The sequence below is a fragment of the Ovis aries genome, chromosome 3 (assembly GCF_016772045.2).
Source record: "Ovis aries strain OAR_USU_Benz2616 breed Rambouillet chromosome 3, ARS-UI_Ramb_v3.0, whole genome shotgun sequence".
NCBI classification, from domain to species: domain Eukaryota; kingdom Metazoa; phylum Chordata; class Mammalia; order Artiodactyla; family Bovidae; genus Ovis; species Ovis aries.
Window position 1 is genome coordinate 8100856 of NC_056056.1, and position 27482 is coordinate 8128337.

The 27482-nt window shown below is 54.5% G+C and overlaps 2 protein-coding genes across 3 annotated transcripts; both read right to left on the reverse strand.

Moving 5' to 3' along the window:
• Positions 1-110: 110 nt before the first annotated feature.
• On the reverse strand, positions 111-3598 carry BBLN (bublin coiled coil protein). Its single transcript, XM_027966395.2, has 2 exons — positions 3407-3598; positions 111-590 (listed from the first exon to the last, which is right to left on the reverse strand). Exons 1-2 carry the CDS (start codon positions 3483-3485, stop codon positions 418-420), a joined length of 252 nt encoding a protein of 83 aa, XP_027822196.1. The 5' UTR covers positions 3486-3598; the 3' UTR covers positions 111-417.
• A 4112-nt stretch (positions 3599-7710) lies between these two features.
• On the reverse strand, positions 7711-27434 carry LCN2 (lipocalin 2). 2 transcript variants are annotated; one of them, XM_042245651.2, is made up of 7 exons: positions 11627-27434; positions 10957-11093; positions 9461-9540; positions 9136-9255; positions 8798-8899; positions 8012-8041; positions 7711-7897 (listed from the first exon to the last, which is right to left on the reverse strand). In XM_042245651.2, exons 1-6 carry the CDS (start codon positions 11762-11764, stop codon positions 8019-8021), a joined length of 600 nt encoding a protein of 199 aa, XP_042101585.1. In that variant the 5' UTR covers positions 11765-27434; the 3' UTR covers positions 7711-7897; positions 8012-8018. The 2 variants fall into 2 exon arrangements, with proteins under 2 accessions (XP_042101585.1, XP_042101586.1); XM_042245652.2 differs by having other exon boundaries at positions 7711-7934.
• Positions 27435-27482: the final 48 nt, after the last annotated feature.

Genomic DNA, 27482 nt, shown 5'->3' on the forward strand with positions numbered 1-27482 from the left:
ACAAGAAGGCCAAGAATCCCACCCATGTGATCAATGCCTCCACTGCCCTGTTCACCTCTGGCAGCCACTGGGGTCCTCATCCCAGGATACAGAAGAGAGAGGAAGCGCAGTGGTGTTGGAGACCCGTTTAATGTAGACACTCAAGGCCTGGGCAGAGTGGGGAGCATCCAGGAGTTGGACAGGCAGGCATGGTGGGTGAGCCACTGGCCCACACCTGGCTCCAAGAGGGTATGCTGGGAGGTGGGGGCTGGCCTAGGCACACCAAAGGAAGTACCAGAAAGGTGGCCTAGGCAGGCAGAACCCCCAGGAGATCTGTTGGCCAGCCCTTAAGAAGGTATCTAAGCCAGGTGGTGAGTGTTCAGGCCAGAGCCTGACCCAGCAAGGCAGGGTTGGGGCCTGGCTGGGGGCTCCCAGAGCCTAGGGGCTGGCATCGCTGGGGGTCTCCCCAAGCTGCTGCTGGAACTCAAGGCGCGTCTGCCGGTTGGATTCAAGCAGTTCCTGGAGGCGGGCATGGAGGTGGTCATTCTTCTCCTCCAGGTGGTCCAGACAGGAGTTGATCTGGTCCAACATGGAGTTGATAGCGGCGTATTCTGGAAGGAAGGGGAAAGACAGTCAAGGTCCCATATTGCCTCAGGGCTCACAGGCACCCTCCCCACCACCACCATGTGCCAACCTGTCTCTAAAAGGGCTTCAGGCAAGTCCCTATTCCTTGAGCCTCACCGTCACCATCTGGAAAACGGGTGTATATCGAAAGAAAGGCATTGGAGAAATAGCTTAGTGTGCCATCTTTTTCTAGGGTTAGGGTGGTCATAGGGAGGTCAGGCAGACAGTGTCCAGCCTGGGAAGTCCTGCCAGGTTCCGAGTCTCTCTACTTCCTGCATCAACTGCCTAGAGGCCAGAGCCCGTGCGCCTGAGTCGGGCAATGCAGGCCTCTGTCCCCAGGCAGACCCTACTCCCTAGCCCTGCCTGGCCCCCCTGTCTGGCCCCCCTGCCCTTAGAACAGGGCTCCTGGCAGCCTCCCAGGCCCTGCTCCCTTCTCTCACCCCGGCTCCCCTGCCTGCTCCCTTCTCTCACTCATGCCTTTGCCCATCTCAGGCCCCTTGAACCTGCTGTGGCCTCTTCCTGGAGTGTGCTGTGTCGTGTCTTCCTTCCCTCCTCTTCTCCTGGGGGAGCCCCACCCATCCTTCGAGTGTCAGCGCGGCTGTCACCCCAGCCTGAGTCAGGCCTCTATTCCTGACCCCCTGCTCTCACAGCTCCGTGGCCTTCACCTCTGGCTCGACTGCTGTGATCGGGTGCCGGTCTGTCTCCCCCAGCCTGTAGTGAGTGCTCTGCGAGAGGGGGCTTGTGTCCATTGCCGCCCCCCAGGGCCCTCACTGTCACACAGTGAGCGTTTGTTGAATGAATGGATGAATGAATGGAGCCTGACTTTCCAGCCTTCTGCCTTTTCTCAACTGACCCTGCCACCCTGAATGCTTCAACCACAACAGCCATTCAAGGACCAGCTCCAAATGCCTCTTCTTCCAAGAAGCCTTCCCTGGTCTCCATCAGAAACCATCACTCTGTCCTCCACTGACACTTCTGACCTGCCTCTCTCAGCAACACAGTGTCTCTTAGGAGCCAAGGTCTGGGCCTGTGCCCACTGCGGGACCCAGTTCTGAGCCAGCCCATGACTCAGATACACTCAGCTGCCAGCTTGGGACAAAGGGGAAGTGGCTGGCAGTGTGTGGGAATGGCCAGCATCAGAAAAGAGTGTCTGGGATAAGGGTGCAAAGGTGTCTGCCTTCTGGGGGAAGGGTACCCATTGCTCAGAGTTGTCCTAACTCACAGTGGACAGAGTCCTGGAAAGCCTCTATTGGATCTTAGAGTCCAACTCCCTTGTGGTACAAACAGGGAAACTGAGGTCCCAGAAGGAAGAGACCTGCCTAGGATCCTGCAGCTGGTTGGTGGTGCTAGTGGAGCAAGGGCCCTTGGGTTTCAGTCCCAGTTCCGCTGCATCCCAGCAAGTTACTGCACTTTTCTGGGAAAAGGGGACAAAGTGGGTTATTGTGATACATCAAATACATATATTAAGAACTCAGGGTCTGGCCACAGCAAGCACTTAGTAGATGGTCTCTATTAGCAACGTTTCATATTCTGGTTAAGAGACCCAAGTGGAGAGGAGGCTGGGGGAGGCGGGTGTCTCCACTCCCAGGGCTGGGCTTTGTCTGAGTTAAGTGTCAAGGGTACCTCTCAGTTCCAAGTCTTTGCCTTCCGTTGAGGACACCCTCCTCCTCTATGTCCTAAATCCTGTCAATCTGCCAACTTCCACTCAACATGACTCCTGGGAGGTCCTTCCGGATGGCCCATCACAGCTCCCAGCACTTCACCTGGCTGCTCTTCACCAGCAGTGGAAGGGGGAACCCGGCAGCCCACAGCTTACCCCATTCACTCTAGATCTTGAGTGAGGAAGTGTTCTAAAACTATTGTGGTCTTGATGGATGGGTGCACAACTGTGAATATCCTAAAACCCATTGAACTGTACAATTTAAATGAGTTAATTGTATAGTGTTTACCGCTCAATAAAGCTGTTACCCAAAACAAAGCCAAAAGCAGAGTCTATACTTACCCCGCATTTACTAAGTCCTGACCTCTGAGTTAATACACTAATCTTTATTACACTAAAGGGACTAACCATTTACAGAACTCTTGCATGCTTGGAGCCTACTATTCATTCGTTTTCTCATTTAATCCTGATACATTTCAACGTAGGGGGACACTAAACCATTATTCTTATTTTACAGATGGGGAAACTGAGTCTCCAGAAGGTGAGAAGGGAGCTGATCTTTCTCCTTACCCAGCCTCCTTACCCACCCCCACCCCTTCCCCCGCGCAGTGCTGTGCAGGCAACATGATGCTGGGTAAGCAAGTCACATTCGCCAGGGCTCCAGACCACTACCAGAAAAGGTGGCTAGGGATGCTGACTCAGCAGGGCAACACGCCCACCCAGATAAGCCTCCCGTGCTAACCCAGGAGGGTCCACGCCCAGCTCCGCCCCCTTAGGAGTCCCCATCTCCACAGGGGCTGAAAGAGGTGGCTGAAGCAGGTTTTAATCCACTCCCCCGCCGCCAAAAGCGAATGATCCTGAAGCGGCCTCAGTTTCCTCATCTGTAAAACAGGCTCGGCTGACCACAGTTCTCCAGGGCTGCGGTTTCCAGAGGCCAGCTCGCAGGTGCTCGCCCGGAATTTCAGGAAAGCGCCTGCAGCTCCGGACCCTCCCTGGGGCGGGGGATGGGAGGGCGCTGCAGTTTCTTGCCGGCCCCGATTCCCCCTCCCAGGAGGACATCCCCGAGAAACCAAACGTAGCTTCAGCAGCTCCCGCCAGGCCAGCCCAGCCCAGCCCAGCCCAGCCCACCCCACCCCGCGTCACCTGCTTCCCCGAAGCCGTCTTCCTCGCCTTCCGCGCCCGCCTCCACCGGCGTGCCCAGGTCCCCGTTGGGGCCCGACATTGCGGGCTCGGGCGCCGCAAGGGCCGCGCGACGATGGAACGCGGCGATGGTCTAGCCGACAGCCGGCGCGGGGCGGAAGGCGGAGGCTGTGAATGGAACTCCGAGCCGGAAGGGTGGAACGCCGCGGCGGAACGCGCCGTGGCGGCCGGGATCCGCCCCTAAGGCGGAGCCCGGAGGCTGGAGCTCCGCCTCCACTGTGCCCTGCCTCCGGAACCCCGCCCCCGGCCGACCGCAAGGCTCCGCCCCCAAAAGAGCCCCGCCCACACTCTGCCTCACAGTCGAGGTCCGCCCACTTTGGCCGGTTTCCCCAGGCCCGCCCCTGTCCTGGCGGCCAAGTTGGACCATCCAGGGCGACCTCCAGGAGAAACTTAGGCGGTGGAGGCTCGGCCTTCACGTTGGGCGAGCGACCTGGCACGAGGGCAGGGCAGCTGGGACCCCCACTCTTCCCTAACTAGCCGGTGCCTCCCCATGGGCGAAATCTGAGACGCGTTTCTATGGCCCCAATGTATAGAGCCTATAATTTTTGCAGTAGTCATATATGGATGTGAGAGTTGGACCATAAAAAAGGCTGAGCGCCGAAGAATTGATGCTTTCGAACTGTGGTGTTGGAGAAGACTTGAGAATCCCTTGGACAGCAAGGAGATCAAACCAGTCACTCCTAAAGGAAATCAACCTTGAATATTCATTGGAAGGACTGATGCTGAAGCCGAAACTCCAATACTTGGGCCACCTGATGCAAAGAGCCGGCTCATTGGAAAAGACCCTGATGCTGGGAAAGATTGAAAGCTGGAGGAGAAGGGGAAGACGGAAGACAAGATGGTTGGATGGTATCACCGACTTGATCAATATGAGTTTGAGCAAGCTCCAGGAAACGGTGAAGGACAGGGAAGCCTGGCATGCTGCAGTCCATGGGGTTGCAGTTGGACACAACTGAGTGCCTGAACAACAACAACAATGTATAGGGACGATAGCCATTCACAGCCTCCTTGAGAGTCATGGTCAGCAGAGTGCAGCTTGTGGCTGTCAGTCAAGGAAGGTGTCGAGATAAGGTCTGCCCAGCTGCCATGATACCTTACCCCCAGCTTGGAAAGGGAGCCCTGCCTCCAAATCATCCAGCCAGAAATTCTCTCTCCTGAGCTGGCCCCACAGGTGTGATCCTGGCCAAGGACACAGCTGAGTCAGGCTCATGTCCAGGGGAGAGGGGCTTACTTACTGGGACTCCTGTCACTGTAGCTGCTCCGAGGCCTGGTTCTGGTCTCACACTGGTAGTTCCTGCCAGAAGGCCATCCTTCAGGTGGGGTTCAGGCCCGGGTGTGTTCCCTGATGATGATAACGAGGAGGGATCCTCTCTGTCCCGGAAGCTGCCTTGCTGTTTCTCCTGAGGAGCGTGGAAGATGCAGTTATGTCCTGCAGTCAGCACCACCACTGACTTGCACGATGGCAGCCCCACCTCCCTGAACCAGGTGGAGTGGAGGTGAGGCCCATGCTGAACCAGGTGGGAAGAATTGTAGTGAACAATCCCTCACCTGGGTCAGCTCACCCTCCTTGACTATAAGCGGAGGGTATCCCTCCCCCCCAGTCCCCTGCCTGCAGGCCTCCACTTACCCACCACCTGTGGCTGGCCACACTCCCCAGCCCTCTCTGAAGGTACTGTGCCCATGGATGGAGCAGGGGGCAGGTAGCACCCAGGCACCTCTTCCACTGGAGAGGGAAGAGTCTTGGCTTCGGAATGGTGCTGGGAGTGTGCCTGGGGAACTGGGCACTCAGATGGGTGCACATGTGGCATCAGGGGTCCCCGAGCAAGCTCCATGCATGAGCCTTCCCATCCACCTGCCATGTCTGTGTGGTGTGTATCCCTACGGGCGTTGGCATGTTTCTGGGAAACTGTATGTCTCTCTGAAGGTCTGCTGCTCCTTGTGCCTAGATATCCTCGTGTTTCACCCCTTGTCTGTGAACTCACACACAGAGTGGGCCCCTGTGACCCCAGGTATGATTTCACATCTGGGAAGAAACATGTGTTTTCCTTTGGGTGTCCTGTGCTTGGAAGGATACGTATGTTTGGATTGCACCAGCATGTCCACATGTGTGATCTGTGTTTCTGCTGTGTCTCTGCACACTTGTGTACTACACACAGACACAGGTGTTTCTGTGCCCATCAGAGGACACAGGGTTCTTGTGTCTTAATGAAATACCATGGTTGCTGGGAGGCCCTCTCACCAGTCAGCCAAAGGCAGGTGCCCAGCCCTCCTTCCTCAGCCTTGCTCACGCCTCTGCCAGGCATTCAACCCCCTCTTTTCAGGGAGACAACCCAGCCCCAGAGAGTACCCCCTCCCCAACCCCAGGACTCCCATCCCGTCAGGGGAACCAGGCAGGGGAGGCCCTTGGCTTGTCCTCTTAGAAGGTGGACTCCATGGAGAACTGGGCATGGTCCCCACCATAGTATTCAAGGAGTGGCCTTTCTTCTGGACCTGAGTGTATGCCTGGGGCCTGGGGCTAGAGATCTGGGCAGAGGGAGGCAGGTGAGAGGAAAGGAGATGAGAGCCCAGCCAAAGCCTCACCCCCAGGCAGCTGAGTGAGGGTGGGAGGATGTGGAGCTGGGTAGTGCAGGTGATGAAGCCCACTACCTGGCTGGCCCCTTCTCTATTCCCAGAAGCCAAAGGGAACCTGGACCCTGCCCACGCCACTCCTGTGGCCAAGGTCCACAAACCAGACCACAGGACAATGCAGCCGCTACCCCAGCCAGCCTTGATCAGAGGTGGGGACCTGTCTCTAGGGTCCCCGTTCACCTCTCATTCCCCACCTCACAAAGCCTGTCATCATCCTGTCCCCAGGCCCAGTGTGGCAGGTGGAATAGCAGTCCCCAGAGACAACTGGGTCCTAGTCCTTGGACCTCTAGAGTCCCTTAAACAGCACGGAGATCAAATTAGTCCATCCTAAAGGAAATCAACCCTGAATATTCATTGGAAGGACTGATGCTGAAACTAAAGCTCCAATACTTTGGCCACCTGATACAAAGTGCCAACTCGTTAGAAAACACGCTGATGCTGTAAAAGACTGAGGGCAAGAAAGAAGGGGCAACAGAGGACGAGATGGTTGGATGGCATCACTGATTCAATGGACATGAATTTGAGCAAACTCTGGGAGATAGTGGAGGACAGAAGAGCCTGGGGTGCTTCGGTCCATGGGGTCACAAAGAGGTGGACACGACTTAGTGACTAAACAACAATGAGTGCTTGGAACCAGTGAATGGTACCTTATTTGGGAAAGGGGCCTTTGCAGAGGTGACAATGTTAAGAATTTGAGAAGGAAATTATCCAGGATTAGCACAGTTCCAAAAGGTGACCCGGTGGGTGTGCAAGTCTGAGGGTGGAGAAGCCTGGGTTTCTTCAGAACCCCGCCTCTCCAGCCTCTGATCTTGCAAGTGGAAGAAGAGGCAGGGAGGGGGTTCCTGATGCCGATAAGGAGGGGCTCCAGCTCCGGCTTGTGGGTGAACAAGGGCTTGTCAGGCCCAGTCAAGTGGTGCGTGCAGGCCTGGAGCCCTTGAGTCTTCTAGAATCTGAATTCCTGGCGGCGTATTCGCCTCCCTGTAGCCCCCAGCTCTGCCCCTGGTGGTCTGGAGGTCATTATGGAAGGGAGGCATGGGTGAGGACAGGACGCTGAATGGGTCACAGCCACCCACCAGTAGGAGCCAGAGAGTGACCCCTGGGCCAACCAGGGGCAGGGAGGTTTGGCTATCAGAGGGGCAGGGGACCACGCCTGGTGACCTTCCCTCCCCTGGCACAGCCTCAGGCTGGGCGTGCCTCTGCCCCACCGACTGTGCACCCCTCGTGCCCTAGCTGCCATCTTCCAGCATCCACAGGGGTCCTGAGGAAGTTGGGGTGACAGCACCTCAGCCCTTGCAGCCTCCCTGCAGCTCCCCGGCCCTGGCTGAGCCTCTGCGTTGATGCCTGTTGCAGGTGGCCGACTGTGGAAATGAGCTGTGGCCCCTTCAGTGTTTCTGCTGGGCCAGTCACTCCTTGAAGTCAAGAGTCATGTAAGGCCTGCTGCTGGCCTGGGGTGGGGGGTTAGGAAGGGTCCAGCCAAAGCTGGCCATGGGCCCTGGGGCCGCCGTCTCTTGCTGAGGACCCCAGGGGCTCCGGGAGCCATGCCAGTGTGAGCCCAGCCTTTTTGCCTGTCCTCCTCCCAATGGCCCAGGAATCCAGGAGCACAGTCAAGCAGCACAGACTGGGGGCGGGGCACGTGTTTATTTAGCAGGCAAGGCAGGGCTGCATCTTCGGGGCTGCAGGAACCACAGAAGGGTCTCTGGGCTCTCTCCTGTTACTGGTGTCCAGGATGGTGGGGGGCTTAACTGGCTGCTGTGCCGGGCAAAGGCTGGTGTGAGGGGGGTGGGAGCAAAGAGAGACCGGAGGCACCTGAGAGGGAGATGGGAAAGTAGAGACAGCAACTGTCCTGGGTGGGGGGCGCAAAGGTAGTTTGAGACCCCTGGCCCACTGGCTCCCATCCGCCCCCCGCCCAGCCGTACTTACTGCAGGCTCACTGGGCATCAATGCACCGGTCTGTGGGGGAGAGAGTCTGTCAGAATGGGCAGGCGTGTGTGTGTGTGTGTGTGTGTGTGTGTGTGTGTGACTTCTGCCCACTGGGACGCCTGCCCTGCCCCTGGGCACCCCAGGCCCCAGCCTGGCCTAGCAACTGCAGATCTGGGGGTTCCCTTCAGGGACGGGAGCAGGGGTTTGGGAGGAAGGCCTGAGGATGAGCAGCTCGGGGGGACCCCGTTCTCCAGAGCAGGCCAGCGAGGCCCTGCCACACATCCGCTCGGGCACCAGGCCGCCGCCTGTTTACCTGCTGAGCCCTGGCAGTTTCCTAGCTATGGGGGGCTGCTGGTTCCCTGGGCGGCCGTCTGGAGGCCCCTGCCCAGGCCAGGCCGCCTGAAGACAAGGCCGCCTTTCAAGTCAGTGGTGAGCAGGCCTCAAGGCGAGGAGGAAAGGGGCCCCAGACAAGAGGGAGGGAGGGAGGAGGAAGTGGTCCCACATGGTGAGGGCCTGGGTTGTAGAGGGAAGGGGCCCTGGGGCTGAGAGACTGGGAAAATTTGGACCTGGGCCTGAAATCCTCATCTGTCAAGGAGGAACACTTGGGGCCCAGATCCCTGGGTGCCCCACAGATCCCTGGGTTGGGGCAGAGTCTTCCTGAACCCAGAGTGGGTCCCAGAGAGGGGCTTCAGTGACTGAGCAGAGGGCCAGGCCCCTCCTCTGCCCCCCTTTCCCTGGGAGGCGGGGTGGCAGCAGCGGGCCTGGACAGTCCGCATGGGCCATTACCAATCGGGACAGGGAAGATGATGTGGTCATCGGTGAGGCCCAGGGACTTGGCGAAGGTGATGAAGTTTTCCCTCACTTCAGGGGTCAGCTCCTTGGTCCTCCCTGTGGTCAAGGTGGCCGGCGGGCGGCCAGCAAACACTCTATAAACATTGCTGAACGTATGAACAAGGCCTCTGATCCCTTCCTCATGGAGGGTCTGCAGAAGGGCCTCCCTCCCTGGACCCCCCCCGACCCCGGCAGGGGCTCGGAGCTGAACTGGAGAGGACCTCTCCTGAACCGGAGAGGACCTGGGGGGCTGGGTGAGGGTGGGTCCCCGGGGTCGCGAGGGAAGGACCCACCGTAAAGGGTGATCTTGAAGTACCCCTGTTTCCTTTGAACCTTCTTGAAGTACACTATGGCAAACTGGTTGTAGTCGGTGTTCACCACCCTAACAGTGTAGCTCCTTATCCGGGGGAAGCCTGCGGGGAAGATGGGAAGGACAGGGAGGGGTCAGCCTGCCCTGGGAGGAGGGAGCTGCTTTGTTCCCCACCTGTCTACAGGGGCTCTCCACGCAGAACAGCATCTGTGTGGAGGGGCGAGGAGGTCTGTGCCCCTTCTAGGAGGACCCTGCTCCCCCCACCTTCTGGAAGCCCAACCCCAGGGCCCACCTCCCTCAACACTCACTCCTAATATTGCCCAGGGTGAACTGGCCGGGCCGGGAGCTTGGGACAAAAGTTCTGATCCAGTAGTCACAGCGCTCGTCCCTGCGGGCGAGAGATGGGTGAGTGAGGGCAGAGGGGACAGGGGCTTGCGTTCCTGGGGCTGGACATGGTGGGGGCCAGGGCTGCAGCTGGAGGGGCTGGGATTCTGACACCCCTGGTCTGGCCCAGCCCAAGATAGCCCATCCCCTGCCACAGCAGGAGGTCCCCTCTCCACCAGCTCAGATGGGCCTCTGAGCCTACCTGTGGGTGTTCCTGCCTGGTCCACCCTGGGCCACCTGACCCTGCTCAGATCCTCCCTTTAGCACCCACTGTCCTTTCCTCTTCAAGACTGTCTTTCCTTGGTGGTCTTCCCTACACACTGTCCCAGACCCCATTCCTCAGGTGTTTATCCCCTACTCCTATCTCCCCTCTGCTGCTTCCCTGCCTGTAACCTCTCCTGGGGGACTCACCCTCCAAGGTTCCAGTTTGTTCCATGCCAAGGACTCCTCTAGCTCCTGGATCAACCCTGACCTGAGTTCCACCCTCTCTCCTGGTATTCCAGAGCGTATCTCCCCAAACCCATTCTCCCTCTGCTTCTTGCTGCACACATGCTCCAGCCTCAGTCTCCCTTGGGTGCCAGAGGGGCTTGGTGTTCCTTGGCAGCCACCGTTTCTCTCTCCACCACACCCAGAGGGACCCTGCTCAGACACACTCCTCCCCAGATCACTTCTGCCCTGGCGTCTGAGGACCCTGGCAGTGTGTGGGCTGCCCCCCAGCCAAGCCACTTATCAGCTCCTGCTGGGTAGCTGGAGGATGACTTGCTGCTTCCTGAAGGAGTGCTTCCCTCTGACTCAGAGTCCACCAGCCCCTGCTATGGATGCTCCGTGCCTCCTTCCGAGGCAGAGTGGCTCCTTCAAGGCCCAGTTCTGGAGGCTACCTCCCTGTAAGCCCTCAATGAAGACCTGGGTGGGTCTCCAGGCTGGATTCAGGGACCCTCTTCCCCATCCAGGAGACCCCTCCTCTCTGTCTCTTGTTTCCTGATGCCTGTGTCCATGTCTATTTGCACTGAAATGACCAATAAATGTTGATCTGATGTAGGAAGAGGGCTTCCCTGGTGGCTCAGCGGTAAAGAATCCCCCTGCCAATGCAGGAGACGCAGGTTTGATTCCTGGACTGGGAAGATCCCCTGAAGAAGGACGTGGCAACCCACTCCAGTATTCTTGCCTGGATAATCTCATGGACAGAGTAGCCTGGAGGGCTACAGTTCAAGGGGTCGCAAAGAGCTGGGCACGACTTAGTGACTAAACAACAATGCAGGAAGAAATGAACAAATATTAATATCTGAGTCCACTGCGGAGCAGGAGGATGAGTAACTGCCTCTCCTCCGGTCAGCCCTTGATGTGACATGAATCTGCCTCTAGACACTCAAGCAGCCCCTCGAGGCTCCCCCACTTTCCCCAAGGAGGTGGCAGCTCTCACCTTAACAGGATGGAGGTGACATTGTAGCTGCCGTCTTCCTTCAGCTCGTAGTTGGAGGTGTACATCTTAAACTGGTCTTGCTCTTCCTTCTTAATTGCATTCCCTGCCACGCCTACGGTGTACCACTTCCCCTGGAACTACAGGGGGTGCTGTAATAGGTGGAACCCACAAACCACCCTAGGGCTTCCCTACAGCACTGTCCCTGCAGGCACCGCTGGCAGCTTGCCCCCGGGCCAGGAGCCCCTCTCACTGAGCAGCAGGCCTGAGACTGGGCATTCAGTTCCTGGATTGGTGAAGCCAGCGGGAGCTGGGGGAGGCCAGGCCAGGAGGGAGCCCTGAGGATGGTAGGGATGGGGTGTCCCCACCCTGGGCCTCAGTTTCCTCCTCATACAGAGGACTGAAGGTGTTCCTGTCATCCACTCACTACAGAGATGATGGGAGAGAGTGTGGATCTAGAGAAGGTCTGTCCAGGTGATCTTCTTGCCAGCAAGGTCAGGGTCAATGTGGGGCCATGGAGCCTGGCTTCCATCAGAGGGCCAGAGGGCAGGCTGAGCTGAATTAAGCCTGGGCATCCTGCCCTTGCAGGTTCGCTAAGACCCTTCACCTCCCGTCCCCTCTACTCACACGCTTCCCTGCCCGCCCCCTGCTGCTGTCCCTCTGGGGCCCTTACCTGGTCGGCCTGGAAGTTGGGCTGCAGCGGGATCCTGGACAGAGGTGGGGCCCGCAGCAGTCTGGGGGTGGAACTCCGGGCCTGGGTGTGCAGGGCCCCCAGGAGGGTGAAGCCCAGCCACAGGAGACCTATGGACATGATTTTGGGGCAGAGGAGGCCGGGGGTCCAGGCAGCAGCTAAAGGAGGAAGCAAGTGAGCAGGCTCCCTGGGGGACCCTATTTATGGTCCACCTGACCCATGGCCCACCCCGGGGTGGAGTGATTCAAATTTTGCCAAATCCCGGAAGGGTGAGGCAACTGCTAGCACTCCTGCTGAAACACCTGGCAAGATTTCTGCCCCTTTCCCCGCTGGTCAGGATTGGGCAAGACCAGGGGCAGAGGGCCAGGGGGTGGGGAGGGGACCTTCCCCAGAGCTCCGCAACTTCTGGCAGGGACAAGGGCTCCCTCCACACCCGCTCTGTGCCCCTTCCCTTCTCTCTGCTTGGTTCTGTACTTGGTTGGTGGTCCCCGATCCAGAGGAGCTGTCATCTCTGGCTTCCAGGAGCCCCAGCTCAGCCCTAGCCCAAGTTGGGGAATGTGTGATGAGACTCCTGCTTCCAACCCCCCAGTGAAAATAGAGAATTACTCACGCTCATAGCCCATGTAGTTAAATAGGCCTGGTTCTCAGAAGGGACAAGGAAGTATAGGGCAGCTAAGAGAATTCTAACCAGGAAGGACAGAGTGTTCGGTGTGAGCCCTGAGCTCTTGGAGCCCAGATCCTGCCCCCTGACCCCCCACCCAGGGAGCCCCACACGAGACCAGAGGCTGAAGGACACACATCTTCCTCAAGTCGGCCCCTCCTCTCCTCCAGCCCCTAAAGGACTTGGCCCCTGCTGTGGGTCCAGTAGATGAGACCCCCAAGCTGGACACCAGAGCCCCACGTGTTGATGCTCAGCAAAGCAGAGCGTGGATGCTACAGTCCAGGCACCATGCTGCTGGGGGTGGGGGACAGCACAGGCTGAGCTTCTGCACTGAGTTGGGGGGCAAGGGGCTAGGGCCTGAGGGCAGGCTATCCACTGGGCTGCTCCGCACACCAAGTGCTTTGAGTCACAGGGAGTGCAAGGACTCGGTCTTGTCTTTTTATTTTTTTTAAGATTTTTTTTTTAAGGTGAACCATTTTTAGTCTTTAAAGTCTGTACTGTAACAAACAGTCACTTGTTACAGTACTGCTTCTGTTTTATGTTTTGACTTTGGCTGAGAGAGGCATGCGGCAGGTGGGATTCTAGCTCTCCAACCAGGGATCGAACCCCCACCTTCTGCATTAGAAGGTGAAGATTCTTTTTGTTCATTTATTTCATTTTGGCCACACTGGGTCTTCTTGCCGCTCAGGGACTTTCTCTAGTTGCAGTTAGTGGGGGCTTTTCTTTAGCTCTTTTTGTCACAGTAGCTTTCCTTGTTGCAGAGTGTGGGCTCACAGGCTTCAGAGTGCAGGCTCAGAAGTTGTGGCGCTTCAGCTTGGTTTAGTTGACCTGTGGCATGTGGGATCTTCCCGGACCAGGGATGGGACCTGTGTTGTCCCCTGCCTTGGCAGGCAGATTCCTAACCATGGGACCACTGAGGAATCCTGGAGGATGAAGTCGTAACCATCGGGCCGCCAGGGAAGTCCCCTCAGCCTTCTCTCTGAGAGGTCATTGAGGCCGTGTGCAGTCTCTGGCCGCAGCCTTGGAGCCCAGTGGCCTAGGCCTGGGACGACCCCAGAAATATCCCTGCCATGGCTGATCCCAGCTTTGTCCTTGGAGGGAGGCACTTTCCTGGGGGCCTGGCCATCCTTGGGAGGCAGTGGCGAGTCCCAGCCCCTGGGCAGAGTCACCCAAATTGCTCACCATGCGGGCCAAGGCTGTCTAGAGGCCTGATCTGTGGCTGAAACTGAGGGTCCACTGGCCCCAAATGAGACTGACAGGGGCCTCATTGACTCTTCCCACCTGCTGCTTGGGAACCAGCTCCCCCGACCTCGGCTCTGGGGTGTCAGGCCCCGAGGGAAGAGGCTTTGGAGGAGTCCTAAGCTGGTGGGTGGGTTGTATCCTCCTGAGGCAGAGAGGCCCCCACAGGACCCCTGCCCCCTCAGGCCCTGCCCTGTCCGGTGGTGAAAGCACAGGAAGCAGAGATGAGCAAAGCTTCTTCAGGATGTTACCACCGAAGCCCGCCCGCACCAGAGGCCATCCCACCCTTTTCATCCCTGCTCACGGCCCCAGGGCCTCCGCCGCCGCTACTCTATTTGACCTTAAAAGGAATCCTCGAGTCTGTTGTTGGTCAGTTGCTAAGTCTTGTCCAACTCTTTGCAATCCCAGGGACTGTAGCACGTCAGGTTCCTTGGCCTCCCTGTCTCCTGGAGTGTCCTCAAATTCCTGTCCATTGAGTCATGGTAACTGCTAGATGCTGGGGAGGCTGATGGATGGAGCTCCAAAGAATTTAAGTAGGAGAGGGGCAGTGCCTTGGGTTACCAAGGAGCCACTGCAAGGAATATTCTAGATTCTAAAAGTCAGGTTACTTTTAAAAAACAAGGAGTGGGTCCTAAGAAAAAACTAACCGAATGAGACAGAAGGAGGGGTGACCTGCTCTCTTCAGTGTTTTAAGATTTCCCATTGACGTTGATAACCAATAAATGAGAAGACCTGATCTGATTGAGTAATCTCAAAAAAAAAAAAAAAAAAAAAGTCAGGGTGAGGGAATTCCCTGCTGGTCCAGTGGTTAAGACTGGGTGCTTTCCAGGTGCTGCAGGTCTGGGTTCAATCCCTGGTCTGGGAACTAAGATCCTGCAAGCCTGGCAGCATGGCGTAAAATGAAAAATAAATAAAAGTGAAGGTGGCCAGTGCTCTCTGGGTATAAATTGGGGAGGGAGGTTTGGGCTGGGTCTGCTGCATGTGAAAACCAGGACCAGCTGCAGGAGTAGGGGCGGGCCAGTTGCCCAGCTCAGGGGCCCCTGTTTGAATCCTGACTCCTCCAGGTACTTGCAAATCTCTGTCCACTTACCCTGACACTGTCAGTTTCTCCCTCTGGAAAGAGAGCTTCCCAGCAGATCCTGCGAGGTCACGTGGCCAGTGCACATACACGGAGTCACCTCCGAGTTTCTGACCAAACCCTCGCGGGGCCCATCTCTCTGTGCTGGCTGCAGGCCTTTTTCAGACCCGCTGGCCTTCCCTCTCTCCCTGTCCTTATTTCTGTGTGGTCTCTGCCTTTGCTGACACCTGGTGACGGCCATCTCATTACCCCTCTTCACCTGGCTGCCCCTGCCTTCTCCCCTGGCCCAGCCCTGGAGGTTGGCCCGGTCCAGGAGCCAGGGGCAAGGGGAAGTGGGTGAGCCTTGTCCAGAGTCTCAGCAGTGTGCCACGGTGCCAGCCATGCCTCGTGGGGGGCCTAAGGATGGTCGTGGCCTTGGCCAGAGCAGAGGTCAGGCCAATCCCAGCCAACAGGAGGTGGGTTTGAGGCTGTATGGAGCTGTAGGGGCGCAGGGGATCGGCCAGGGTGCTTGCTGCAGTCTGCCTCAGGAAGGGAAGGGTCCTGGGGGCTGGGCTGGGGATAAAGGTCCTGCCCACCTTCCAGAGTCCAGCTGGGCTTCAGGAACGGGTCAGCTCAACATGCACGCACACCACCTTGCATGAGCTGCAGACCCAGGTGCTAGGAGGGTTGGGTGAGGATCGTGGTATAAACCTCCTGTTTAGACTTGGACCCTGGAGGCCTCGTTCCTCACCCAGCCCTCTCCCTCTGAACCTGGACCTGGCCAAGGAGGGCACTCGCATGTCCACGTTGCCCAAAGCCGGGAGCAGTTCTTGAACTCCGGAGCTTCAGAAAGTTCTGCACTGCACGCCTGGCCCTGCGTGGGCACCCCAGGTGCTTCCCTGACTCCCCTTGGCCCCTGTCTTGGTTTCCACCGTGGCTCCTGGGCTGGTCCTACAGGGCCACCCTTGCTGGCTTTCCCCACTGTCTCTCTAGGAGCTGCAGATGTCCTGAGTGAGGCCATGACCAGCACACAGGTGTCTCGGGGCCAAGCCCCTCTTGGGAGAAGCCAGGGCTGGACCTGCTCTGGGTCTCTTCAGCAAAGGCAGGAACTTAAAAACCACCCATACCTGGCTCTCTATGGCAAGAGGCCAGGAGAACCATGGCTGCTCTGAATTTGTTCTGGCAGGCAGCTCTCCCCTCTACATGCCTCGGGGAGAAGCTCCCAGGGGCTGCTGGTGGCCTGACCTCCCAAGGAGCAACCTGGTCTAATCCAATCAGGAAGTCAGTCAAATGCTCTCTGACAGGTTTTGCATCTCAGGAATCCAGTCTAACCCCTTGGACTCCTTTCTGGAAGCTTGGGAGCCGTGTTCCATCCAATCTGGGATGTTTGGGGCAAAAATAGCCCTCTCTCCCCGACTTGAAGGGCTGAGTGGAAGGACCCCGGGCAGGGGCCACGAGGCTCCCCAGAGCGGGGCCACACCTGGGAGCAGCTTGCAGGCACAATGCCCCTAGGCGGCCAGTTGTGGGGGGCAGGAACTCATGGGGTCCTCCTATGGACCCTCCTTGGCCACTGCAGGTCCAAGACGGAGGAAGGACTGTTCAACGTGAGGGGCCTGCTCCTCCCGGGACTTGACTGGAGTCTCAAGATTCCAGAAGTAGCTTTCCAACCCCCGTCGCTCATCTCTCAGCCAGGGCTCACTGGAGGATCTCCTGGTTCCTGCCCTCTCCACCTACCAGAGACCCTAGCTGTGGCAAAGCTCAGAAAGGCAGCCCCTACTGACACCCCACACTATACGCTCCCAGATTCCTCCCTCTGGGGAAGTCCGTGCGGTCTACCAGGCAGCAGTGAGGTCTGGGCCCAGGCCCTTCTGTTTCCGGTCCCCGGGTGCCTGGCCCACGCATGCGCCTTAGATGGGTGGTCTTCCCATTCAGTGCAGGGCCTGGACTCTCATGCGGGCGAGAGGGCCTTTGTGACCGCTAGGGGGCCAGCGGACTGGAGGCCACTGCTCTGAGCTTCCCTGGTGGTTCAGTGGTCAAGAATCCACCTGCAATGCAGGAGATGCGGGTTCAATCCCTGGGTCGGGAAGATGCCCTGGAGGAGGGCATGGCAACCCACTCCAGTATTCTTGCCTGGGGAATCTCCATGGACAGAGGAGCCTGGTGGGCTGCAGTCCATGGGGTCGCAAAGAGTCAGACACGACTGAAGTAACTGAGCACACACACACTCGCAGGGGACGTTGGACTGACAGCCACTCCTCCGAGTGGGATCTGCAGGAGGCAGCAAGCATCCCACAGGCGGTGGGGTGGATTCTGGGCTCCAATGGAGCTGGGCAGGGGCAGCTCTGTTCATAGGCCTGGCTTGATCCTGACAGCGGACAAGATCTGCGGTCCCCAGCTCAGGACCCCTCCTGCCATGAGCAAGACTGAGTGAGGACAAGGTCAGGCTCCAAAGGGGCGGCGTCCACTGTTATAAGGACAAGGGGACAGTGGACAGGGGGGCAAGGGGCCAGGGAGGATGGTACAGGGAGCAGAGGAGAACAAAACCCTAAAAACACCCACTAAGGCCTTGGCCTGGCCACTGCCCCTCTGTAGTCTGATTCTCAGGGAGACCAGGTAGGGGTCTGGGGGGAGGTGTGAGTTTCTGGGGACCTCAGCTGGAGGGAGGACCCCGCCCTTCCCCCTTCTCATGACTCTCAGAATCATCTCAGGGGTGGGAACCCTCCGTAGAGGGCTGCTCGGCAGGCAGAGGATGCAGGGCACAGGTGTGTGTGCTCCCTCTGGTCACAGAGTCCCTCAAGCCTCAGACGGATACTAGCCTCCCCAGGGTCAGTGAAGCCTAACTGCCCTCCTAGGAGCCAGCCTGGGTCTGTCAGGATTGAGTGACCTATGACTCCTTGATCTCTATCCACACCCCTGGGGACCCCTGTCCTGAGACACTGTTATGAACTGAATGTTCATGTCCCCCCTGAAATTCATGTTGAAATCCTAATGCCCAGTACAATGGTATTAGGAGGGGACACCATTGGGAGGTTATTAGGTCATGAGGGTGGAGCCCACATGAAAGGGATTAGTGCCCTTATAAGAGACCCCAGAGAACTCCATTGCCCCTTCCACCACGTGCAGACCCAGGGAGAAGACGGCCAGCTGTGAACCAGGAAATGGGTGGAAATGGGCCCTCACCAGATACCAAACCTGCTAGTGCCATGATCTTGGACTTCCCAGACTCCAGAACCATAAGAATTAAATTTCTATTATTTTTAAGCCACGTAGTCTACATTCAGTTCATAACAGTGTCTCAGGACAAGGGTCCCCAGGGGTATTCTGTTACAGGCTGATTCAGCCACCTGTCCACACTGCTGGGTCACCCTGTCCTGGGTCCCCCTGTCCTGAGCCCCCTCTCCCCTACATCAGGGGTCTCCTGCCCAGACACACCCTGGGCCTTCTCTCCAGAGCAAGGCTTCTTGATAGTGAATTTCATACTTTCAGCATCTTCTGCAATCTGGATAGGCTGCATACACGTGTGATTAGTCACTCAGTCATGTCTGACTCTTTGTGCGACCCAATGGACGGTAGCCTGCCAGGTTCCTCTGTCCATGGGATTTCCCAGGGAAGAGTACTGGTTCAGTTCAGTCACTCAGTCATGTCTGGCTCTTTGTGACCCCATGGACTGCAGCACACCAGGCCTCCCTGTCTATCACCAACTCCTGGAGTTTACCCAAACTCATGTCCATTGAGTCGGTAATGCCACCCAACCATCTCATCCTCTGTCATCCCCTTCTCCTCCCACCTTCAATCTTTCAGCATCAGAGTCTTTTCCAATGAGTCAGCTCTTCACATCAGATGGCCAAAGTATTGGAATTTCAGCTTCAACATCAGTCCTTCCAATGAACACTCAGGACTGATCTCCTTTAGGATGGACTGGTTGGATCTCCTTGCAGTTCAAGGGACTCTCAAGCGTCTTCTCCAATACCACAGTTAAAAAGCATCAATTCTTTGGTGCTCAGCTTTCTTTATAGTCCAACTCTCACATCCATACATGAGTACTAGAAAAACCATAGCCTTGACTAGACGGACCTTTGTTTGCAAAGTAATGTCTCTACTTTTGAATATGCTATCTAGGTTGGTCATAGCTTTTCTTCCAAGAAGCAAGCATCTTTTCATTTCACAGCTGCAGTCACCATCTGCAGTGAATTTGGAGCCCCCCAAAATTTTAAGTCTGCCACTGTTTCCGCTGTTTCTCCATCTGTTTGCCATGAAATGATGGGACCAGATGCCATGATCTTCGTTTTCTGAATGTTGTGCTTTAAGCCCACTTTTTCACTCTCCTCTTTCACTTTCATCAAGAGGCTCTTTAGTTCTTCACTTTCTGCCATAAGTGTGTCTTCATCTGCATATCTGGGGTTATTGATATTTCTCCTGGCAATCTTGATTCCAGCTTGTGCTTCACCCAGCCCAGCATTTCTCATGATGTACTCCGCATATAAGTTAAATAAGCAGGGTGACAATATACAGCCTTGACGTACTCCTGTCCTGATTTGGAACCAGTCTGTTGTTCCATGTCCAGTTCCAACTGGTGCTTCTTGACCTGCATACAGATTTCTCAACAGGCAGGTCAAGAGTACTGGAGTGGTTGCCATTTCCTTCTCCAGGGGATCTTCCTGACCCAGGGATCAAACCCAGGTCTCCTGTGTCGGCAGGAGGATTTACAGTCTCAGCCACCAGAGAAGCCCCTAGATAGGCTGAGAATTTCTCAAATCATTGAGTTACTACAACAAACAATCATTTATTGGCTTAAAACAACACATTCCAAAGGCCAGAAGCCCCAAATCAGAGGTTCAGGGTGCTGACTCTAAGGTGTGGGCAGCCATACGCCCTCAGGAGTCTCCAGGGCACTGTTCCTTGCCTCTCCAGCACTCATGCGTGGGTGGCCTCACTACTCGTATCTGCTTGTCTTCTCATCGACTTCTCCTTTGCACATAATCTCCGTCTGTTTTTTTGTTTTTTACAAAACACTTTATTGCTAAAAAAAGAATACTATTATCTAAGTCTTCAGTGAGTCATGTTTTTGCTGTTGAAGGATTTGAAATATTTCAAAAATTACCAAAATCTGACGGAGACATGACATAAGCAAATGCTGTTGGAAAAACGCCTACAGGCTCGCTTGATGTAGGGTTGCCAGAAGCCTTTGTAAAAAAATAAAGATAAATGCACTATGCCTGTTATTACCTTTTAAGCGAGGCCTTCCCTCCGGCAACCTATTTAAATTGCAACCACACTAGTTCCCCACCTAGCAAGCACTCTATCCCCTTTTTCTTCGTAGTCCTTTTATTGTTTACCATCTATACCCAGAAGAAGGTAAACTCCAGGAGGGCGGGGATTTTTGTCTATTTGGTTTTTCATTGCTCTATCCAGAGCCCTGTAACAGTGCCTAAATGTACTGTTGGCACTCAAAAATGGCTGTTGTCCCCAGTGGTCCAGTGGCTAAGACTCTGTGCTCCCATTGTAGGGGAGCCGGGTTCTATCCCTGGTCAGGGAACTAGATCCCACATGCCGCAACTAAGAGTTCAAATGCCACAACTATTAATAAGAGATCCCTCGCGCTGTGCTGCTCCAGTGTTCTTGCCTGGAGAATCCCAGGGACGGGAGCCTGGTGGGCCGCCATCTATGGGGTTGCACAGAGTTGGACACAACTGACGTGACTTAGCAGCAGCAGCACATGCTATAATAAAGGTCGAAGATCTCATATACCACAACCAAAGGCCTGGTGCAGCCAAATAAATAATTTTATTTATTTTTAGGTTGTACTGGGTCTTCACTGTTGCATGAAGGGGCTAATCTCTGGTTGTGGTGCCCATGCTTAGCTGCCTCGAGGCATGTGGAATCTTCCCAGACCAGGGATGGAACCAATGTCCCCTGCATTGACAGGTGAATTCTCAACCACCCATAAATATATATATATATTTAATGGCCATTTAATGAACGGAGATGTGTATACCTAGGACCCTCTGGATGCTGCAGCCCTCAACATGGTACTGCCTCCGAGTCCTATTCTGTATTTTAAACCCTTGAACCTGCAACAGATATTGCAGTCACTGTCTATTGTTTGTTCGGTCACCAAATCGTGTCCGACTCTTCAAGACCCCATGGACTGAAGCAGTCCAGGCTTCCATGTCCATCACCATCTCCCGGAGTTTGCCCAAGTTTGTGTCCTGTCTATAGGAGGACCTTTGGGAGATGCTAGTCCTGCGCTACCTGGGCCATGACATCCTGTAACATAACCATCCTTTACTTTCCTTAAAAACAGTTACGGGACTTCCCCGGTGGTCCACTGGTCAGGACTCTGTGTTTCCACTGCAGGGGCCACAGGGTCAATTCACAGTCTGGGAAGTAAGATCCACATGCCATGTGGCACAGCCAAAACAACAAAATAAAACACTGTCCTCATTCACTAAAGGGATCAAATCAGAATGTATCTGTTGAGTGGAAGACGGGACTGCTCACACAGTTGCCAAATAAAATATGAGATGCACCAAATGCCTAATTAAATTTTGATTCTGGATAAACAACAAATAATCTCTTAGTATAAGTACAACCCATGCAGTTAGTAAGTGGGTGTCTTATGTTTTTATTTGCTAAATGTGGCAATGCTATGCTGGTGACCGTCTTATCCGAAAAGTTATAGATCGGCTTCTCATGGCCTTTCTACAAGTTATTATCCTCCTAGAAATGGAGGCAGGGAAAGAGGAGGAGGAGACCGCCAAGAGAAATTAGCGAGAATGTGACTCATTCTCATGGCCCCTGCTCATCTTATGAGAACACTCATGATGACATTTGGGCTTCCCTCATAGCTCAGTTGGTAAAGAATCTGCCTGCAGTGCAGGAGAGCCAGGTTTGATTCCTGGGTCAGGAAAGTCCCTTGGAAAAGGAAATGGCAACCCACTCCAGTGTTCTTGCCTGGGAAATCCCATGCATGGACAGAGGAGCTTGGCAGGCTACAGTCCATAGGGTCACAAGAGCTGGACACGACTTAACGACTAAAGCAGCAGCACCACCACCATGATGAATTTAGGGCCACCTGGATAATTTGAAAAACTTTCATATCAAATCCCATTTAATTAAAAATTCTGAATTGCAATATTCACTTTATTGAGGTGGTCTGGGAAAACCCCAATTTATTTAAAAAGCAAAGAAGGAAAGAAAGATGGAAAGAAGGAAAAGGCTGATCACCAGGTTAGGACAACTGTCTTCTACTATTCAAATATTGGTGAACTGTGAAAATAATTTTATTCTTTTAGACATCTGAGAACAGAATGCAATTGATCATATTATGAGTCAGGAATTAGGATATTGTCAATCTGCAGGAAAGCAAAACAAACAAACAAACAAAACTGGGCCATACCAAGCAAAAAATAGCTTGTTTTGTTTTTGAAGAGAGTAACACATTTTATTTATAAACTGTAGCAATCAGGCATTAGTAAGACATTAACTATTATATAAAACTTTTAAAGTAGTAATAAAGAAAAAAATATTTAACTTAGTCACATCTGCAAAGCCTTTTTTCCAAATAAAGTTACATTTACTTTTGCAGGAATTTAGACATAAATACCTTTGGGGGGTTACTTTTCAGCCTGTCAAGAGTCCCATGATCCATACAGACCTCTTTTCCCCACAACCCAGTCCCCACCTGTCCTGAGCCATCCACACCCCAGACTTGCTCACAAAGAGACTTGGGTTCATCTCAGGCCCTGACAGCCTAGTCTGTGTAGCTGCAGCTGGACTGATGAGGAGCTCCAGGACTCAGCTCTGTCCAGGCAGGGTTTCTGGATGCCCTGGCAGGTGCTGCGGACCTGTGGCTGGAGCTTGGAAGCCCCGCCCTTCTGCCACTGTCTGCGCCTCCTTCTGCCTCCTGATGCTCCCTTTCCCGCATGGCTGAGAGTTTTCACAGCCCCCCAGTGCACACCAAGTGTTTCCTCCCAGTGTGTGCTCTATTAGGAGAGGTAGGATAGGCCCCTCTGCAGACAACCTTAAGGGCCCCCCTTTCCTGATCAGAGCCCTCCCCTTTTTATCTATGAATTATCCCTCCCAGGGTCAGGGACGGGAAGGGGCTGTTTCCACCAGCTCCTGCCCAGTGAGGGCTGTTTTGGAGAATCACTGGAGAAGATGCCAGGCTGACTTCTGATCTTGGAGCTTGTGAACTGGAGTTGGACTACTGCCAAGCAAAGTCAAAAGGCAAGGATGGGCAGGATCAGACAATGCTGGAGAGCAGAGAAGGGGAGGCTATTGAGATGAGGGTACTGCTCCGAAGGGCAGGCAGGGAGTGGCGCCTGGTTCTCCTGTGGCCCAAGTGGACGTTGGGGTGTGCACCTTGGGGGAGGGTCCATTTGCAAAGCAAACCTGGCGAACAGCAGTCTGGACATGCTGAAGGGCTCACACTGCCAGACAACCAGATCTAGCGTGAAATAGACTCTTAACGCCCTGCTGGGCTCACAAAAAAACAAGAAACATTCATGGCCTTAAGGATGTGTTTTAGGATAATTAGAATGGCCCCAATGTCGTGAGCAAATTGTCCAGAATAAAACCGTATGAAAGAAACCACAGAATAAATCCAAAGAAAACAGAAGGAAGGAGAAAATAAAGTCAAGAGAAAAAGTTAATAAAGAAAGATACAATAGGAATATCAAAGCCAAAAAGTTGATTCTTGGAAAAGACTAATAAGGGACTTCGCTGGTGGTCCAGTGCTTAGGGCTGCATTACTACTGCAGGTGAGGGTTCGATCCCTGGCCGGGGAGCTAAGACTCCACATGCCCCGTGGCATGGCCAAACAAGAGGAAGAAGACGAATAACATAGAAATTCAGAAAAATTTCTCAAGACAGAATGATATAAGGCACAGATAAACAGAAATAAAAGAAGGATATAACTGTAGATTCTATACAAATTATAAAAGAACAGACAAATGCTACAGATAATGAAATGGGAAGTTTCCCACTAAACTGTAACTTACCAAAATGGATTCAAGAAGAAGAAAATCTGAGCTGCCCTATAGCCATCACAGAAATCAGATCAATCATTAACAGACCTTCCCACAAATATCAGACAGGCAATATAAACTATGCATGTTCAAAGTGCACGATTTGACAAGTTTTTTTAAATAAAAATTTAAAATTTTGATTTACAGAAAAATTGTAAAGAGTTCTCATATACCTTGCACCTAGTTTTCCATATTATTAACCTCTTATATTGATACGATACATTTGTTACAGTGAACAAACCACCAATTATACATTATTAACTGAAGTCCATGCTTTATTCAGACTTCCCTTGGTTTGTCCATAATGCCCTTCTTCCTATTTCAGGATCCCATAGTACATGTAGTTGTTATGACTCCTTAGGTTTCTCTCTGCTCTGACACTCTCTCAGATTTCCCTTGGTCTTGATGACCTTGACAGGTTGGAGGACCACTACTCAGGTAGTGTTGAATGTCCCTCCATTGGGATTTCTTACGTGTTATCCTCATGGTTAGACTGAGTTTAGGGGAGGAAGAGCAGAGAGGTCAAGCGTCATTTTTGCATCACATTCTATCAAGGGTATACACTATCAACATGACTGATCACTGTTGATGCTGAGCTTGGTCACCTGGCACGGGGGTGAGTGTTGGGCTTCTCCACTGCAGTTGCCCTTCATCCTCCTTCCCACACGGTCCTCATGGGAAGGAGTCAAGCTGCACAGCCTGCACCTAAGGAGGGCGGAGTTTTTCTCCACCTTCTTGCGGGCAGGATGTCTACACAACTTATTTGGAATTCTGCACAGGAGATTTTTCTCTTCTCTATTTATTAATTCAATCATTTATATCAGAATGGATTCATGGATATTTATTTTATACTTTGGGTTATAATCCGATACTACTTAATTTTGTTGATCAAATTGTTCCAATTTTGGCCACTGGGAGCTCTGAAGTCCTCTTGCTATATCCCATTCATTGTGGTTTTTGAGCAATTTGTTATGATATATATATAAATACCCCATGGAACCACTGAGGAGGGCATGGCAACCCTCTCCAGTATTCTTGCCTAGAGAATCCCGTGGATAGAGGAGCCTGGCGGGCTACAGTCCATGGGATCACAAAGAGTCGGACATGACTGAAGCGACTGAGCATGCCTGGAACCACCACCACAATCAACAGTGAACATATTCGTCACCGCCCCCCCCACCTCCCAAGATTCCTCATGCTCTTTCCCTCCTGCCCTTCATCACACACTCCATGCCCCACGTCCAGGAAACCTTCAATATGTTTTCTGTCACCAGAGATTAGCTGGCATTTTCTGCTGCTGCTGCTAAGTCGCTTCAGTTGTGTCCGACTCTGTGCGACCCCAGAGTCGGCAGCCCACCAGGCTTCCCCACCCCTGGGATTCTCCAGGCAAGAACACTGGAGTGGGTTGCCATTTCCTTCTCCAATGCATGAAAGTGAAAATGAAAGTGAAGTCACTCAGTCGTGTCCGACTCTTCGAGACTCCATGGGCTGCAGCCCATCAGGCTCCTCCGTCCATAGGATTTTCCAGGCAGGAGTACTGGAGTGGAATCAAACAGCATATATACCCTATTGCCTGGCCTCTTTCATTCAGCATAATTATTTTGAAATTCATCTCTTTCCTAGGTTTTGGGTGAGATGAAGTGGGACACATGGGTAGAACCCACTGGGGTGGCAGAGAAGGGTAACTGGTGGGGTCAGAGGAGGTGGCAGAGCAGGGGCTTGGCAGTCATGGAGGGTGAAGAGTTTGGCAGGACTCTTGGGTTTTCCCTTGATGATAGAGGCAGGAACAGAAGAGGAGAAAATGGTTAGGTGGGAGAGATAGCCAGTTGGGTGCTTGTGCCAGGACGAAGGTGGGGTTCCTGGGGGACATCCTGGCTGTCCCAGAAGCAGGGACAGGATAGAACTGCCCTGAAACCCCAGGCTGGGCATTCACGACACAGATGGTAACAGGAACCAGGGCAGCAAAGAAGTGGCTGAGGCCATATGCCTGGGACCTAGAGAAGCCAGCACAGAACCCTGAAGAACCAAACTCTTTGGGGGCTGCTGCAGAAGAGAGGGTGAAGAAAAACAAAAAGGGGTGGGGTCTCAGACCCACAGAGGGGCATGTGTCCATCCAGAAGACTGGTCACTAGGGTCAGATACCAATGGGAGGTCATGGAGGCTGGATCTTGGAATGGGGCTCCTGGACTGGCAGGATCTGGGTTCTGCCTGAACAGAGGCTCTGTCTTCTCTGCATGAGAGGCCTGGGTCTTGGCTACCTGTCCCCAGATGTTCCACAGCAACAAGGAAGAGTATGGCCGTCCCTGGGACTTGCTCAGACTTGGGCTTAGGGATCCATCCAAGTAAGTGACAGAGAGGAAGCTTTTGGCTGGAATGAGATAAGGAAGAGGCAGTATAGGGACCCAGGGCAGACAGCACTGGAAGATGGGCCATGACATGTGGGTCTGCCCTTACATCCTGCCCAATCTTGGTCAGGAGAACAAAGGGAGAATTTGCCAAATATTTTGGTGGAGGACTGGGTTATTGGGTTTCCTTCTTATATTTGGCAAAGGTGGAACAAACTGCAAAAAATGGTGGGCAAAAAATGCTGCTACTGCTAAGTCACTTCAGTTGTGTCTAACTTTGTGTGACCCCATAGACAGCAGCCCACCAGGCTCCCCGGTCCCTGGGATTCTCCAGGCATGAACACTGGAGTGGGTTGCCATTTCCTTCTCCAATGCATGAAAGTGAAAAGTGAAAGTGAAGTCGCTCAGTCCTGACCAACTCTTAGCGACCCCATGGACTGCAGCCTACCAGGCTCCTCTGTCCACGGGATTTCCAGGCAAGAGAACTGGAGTGGGTTGCCACTGCCAGGGGTCTCTAAAACACTGGCCTCTCAGGCTTCCAGTCTCTTCCTATTCATTTCCCCATTGAATCCTGATACATCTCAATGCAGGAGACACTAACCATTATCTTTATTTTACAGATGGGGGAACTGAGGCTCCAGAAGGTGAGAAGGGAGCTGATGGTTCTCTCTCCTGACCCTCCTTCCTTCCCTTCCCCTGCAGTGCTAGGCAGGCAACAGGATGCTTTGTAAGCAAGTCACATTTGCCAGGGCTCCAGACCACTACCAGCAAAGGAATGCTGACGTCCACCCAGACAGACGCTCTGGCCAACCCAAGAGGGTCCACGGCCAGCCCCGTCCCCTCAGGAGCCTCCGTCTCCACCGGGGCTGAAAAAAGTGGCTGAAGCAAATCCCAGTCCCCAAGGGCGAGTGACCCTGTGGCGGCCTCAGTATCCCCAGCTGTAAAACGGGGCCCGTTCTCCCATGCTGCGGTTTCCAGGGACCTACTCGCAGGTGCTCGCCCCGGAAACCCCAGAAGGGCGCCGGCAGCCCCAGACCCACCCTGGGGCGGGGCATGGGAGGGCTCTGGGGTTCTTTCCCAGCCTCGATTCCCCTTCCCAGGAGGGCATCCCCGAAAAAGCAACAGTCGCTTCAGCAGCACCCACACCCCGCCTCGAGTCACCGGCTTCCCTGAAGCCGTCGTCCTCGCCTTGCGCCTCCGCCTCCACCGGCGTGCCCAGGTCCCGACATTGTAGACACTGGCTCCACAAGGGCCCCGCGAAGATGGGACACGGCGACTGTCGCACAGAAAGGCCGGCACGGGGCGGAAGGTGGGGGCTGTGGACCGAACGCTGGACCGGAGGGGCGGGATGCCGTAGAGGGGCCCCCGGCCCCGCCCCCACACGCTGGCAGACTCTGCCCCCGGTCGCCACCGCACTCAGAGTCGCGGCCCTGTCCCCACAGCGCTTTACCCAGTGAACAGAACTCTCTGCGCAGGCCCGGCCTTCAACTCCGCCTTGCCCCGCCCA

Bases quoted from the DNA above. Each gene is read 5' to 3' on its own strand.
- BBLN (XM_027966395.2), bottom strand. From the start codon at position 3,485: ATGTCGGGCCCCAACGGGGACCTGGGCACGCCGGTGGAGGCGGGCGCG. The intron at 591-3,406 runs GTGACGCGGGGT...CCTTCCTTCCAG, and splicing joins AGACGGCTTCGGGGAAGCAG to AATACGCCGCTATCAACTCC.
- LCN2 (XM_042245651.2), bottom strand. From the start codon at position 11,764: ATGTCCATAGGTCTCCTGTGGCTGGGCTTCACCCTCCTGGGGGCCCTG. The intron at 11,094-11,626 runs GTAAGGGCCCCA...CACCCCCTGTAG, and splicing joins CCAACTTCCAGGCCGACCAG to TTCCAGGGGAAGTGGTACAC. The intron at 8,042-8,797 runs GTAATGGCCCAT...TCTCCCCCACAG, and splicing joins CATCTTCCCTGTCCCGATTG to ACCGGTGCATTGATGCCCAG.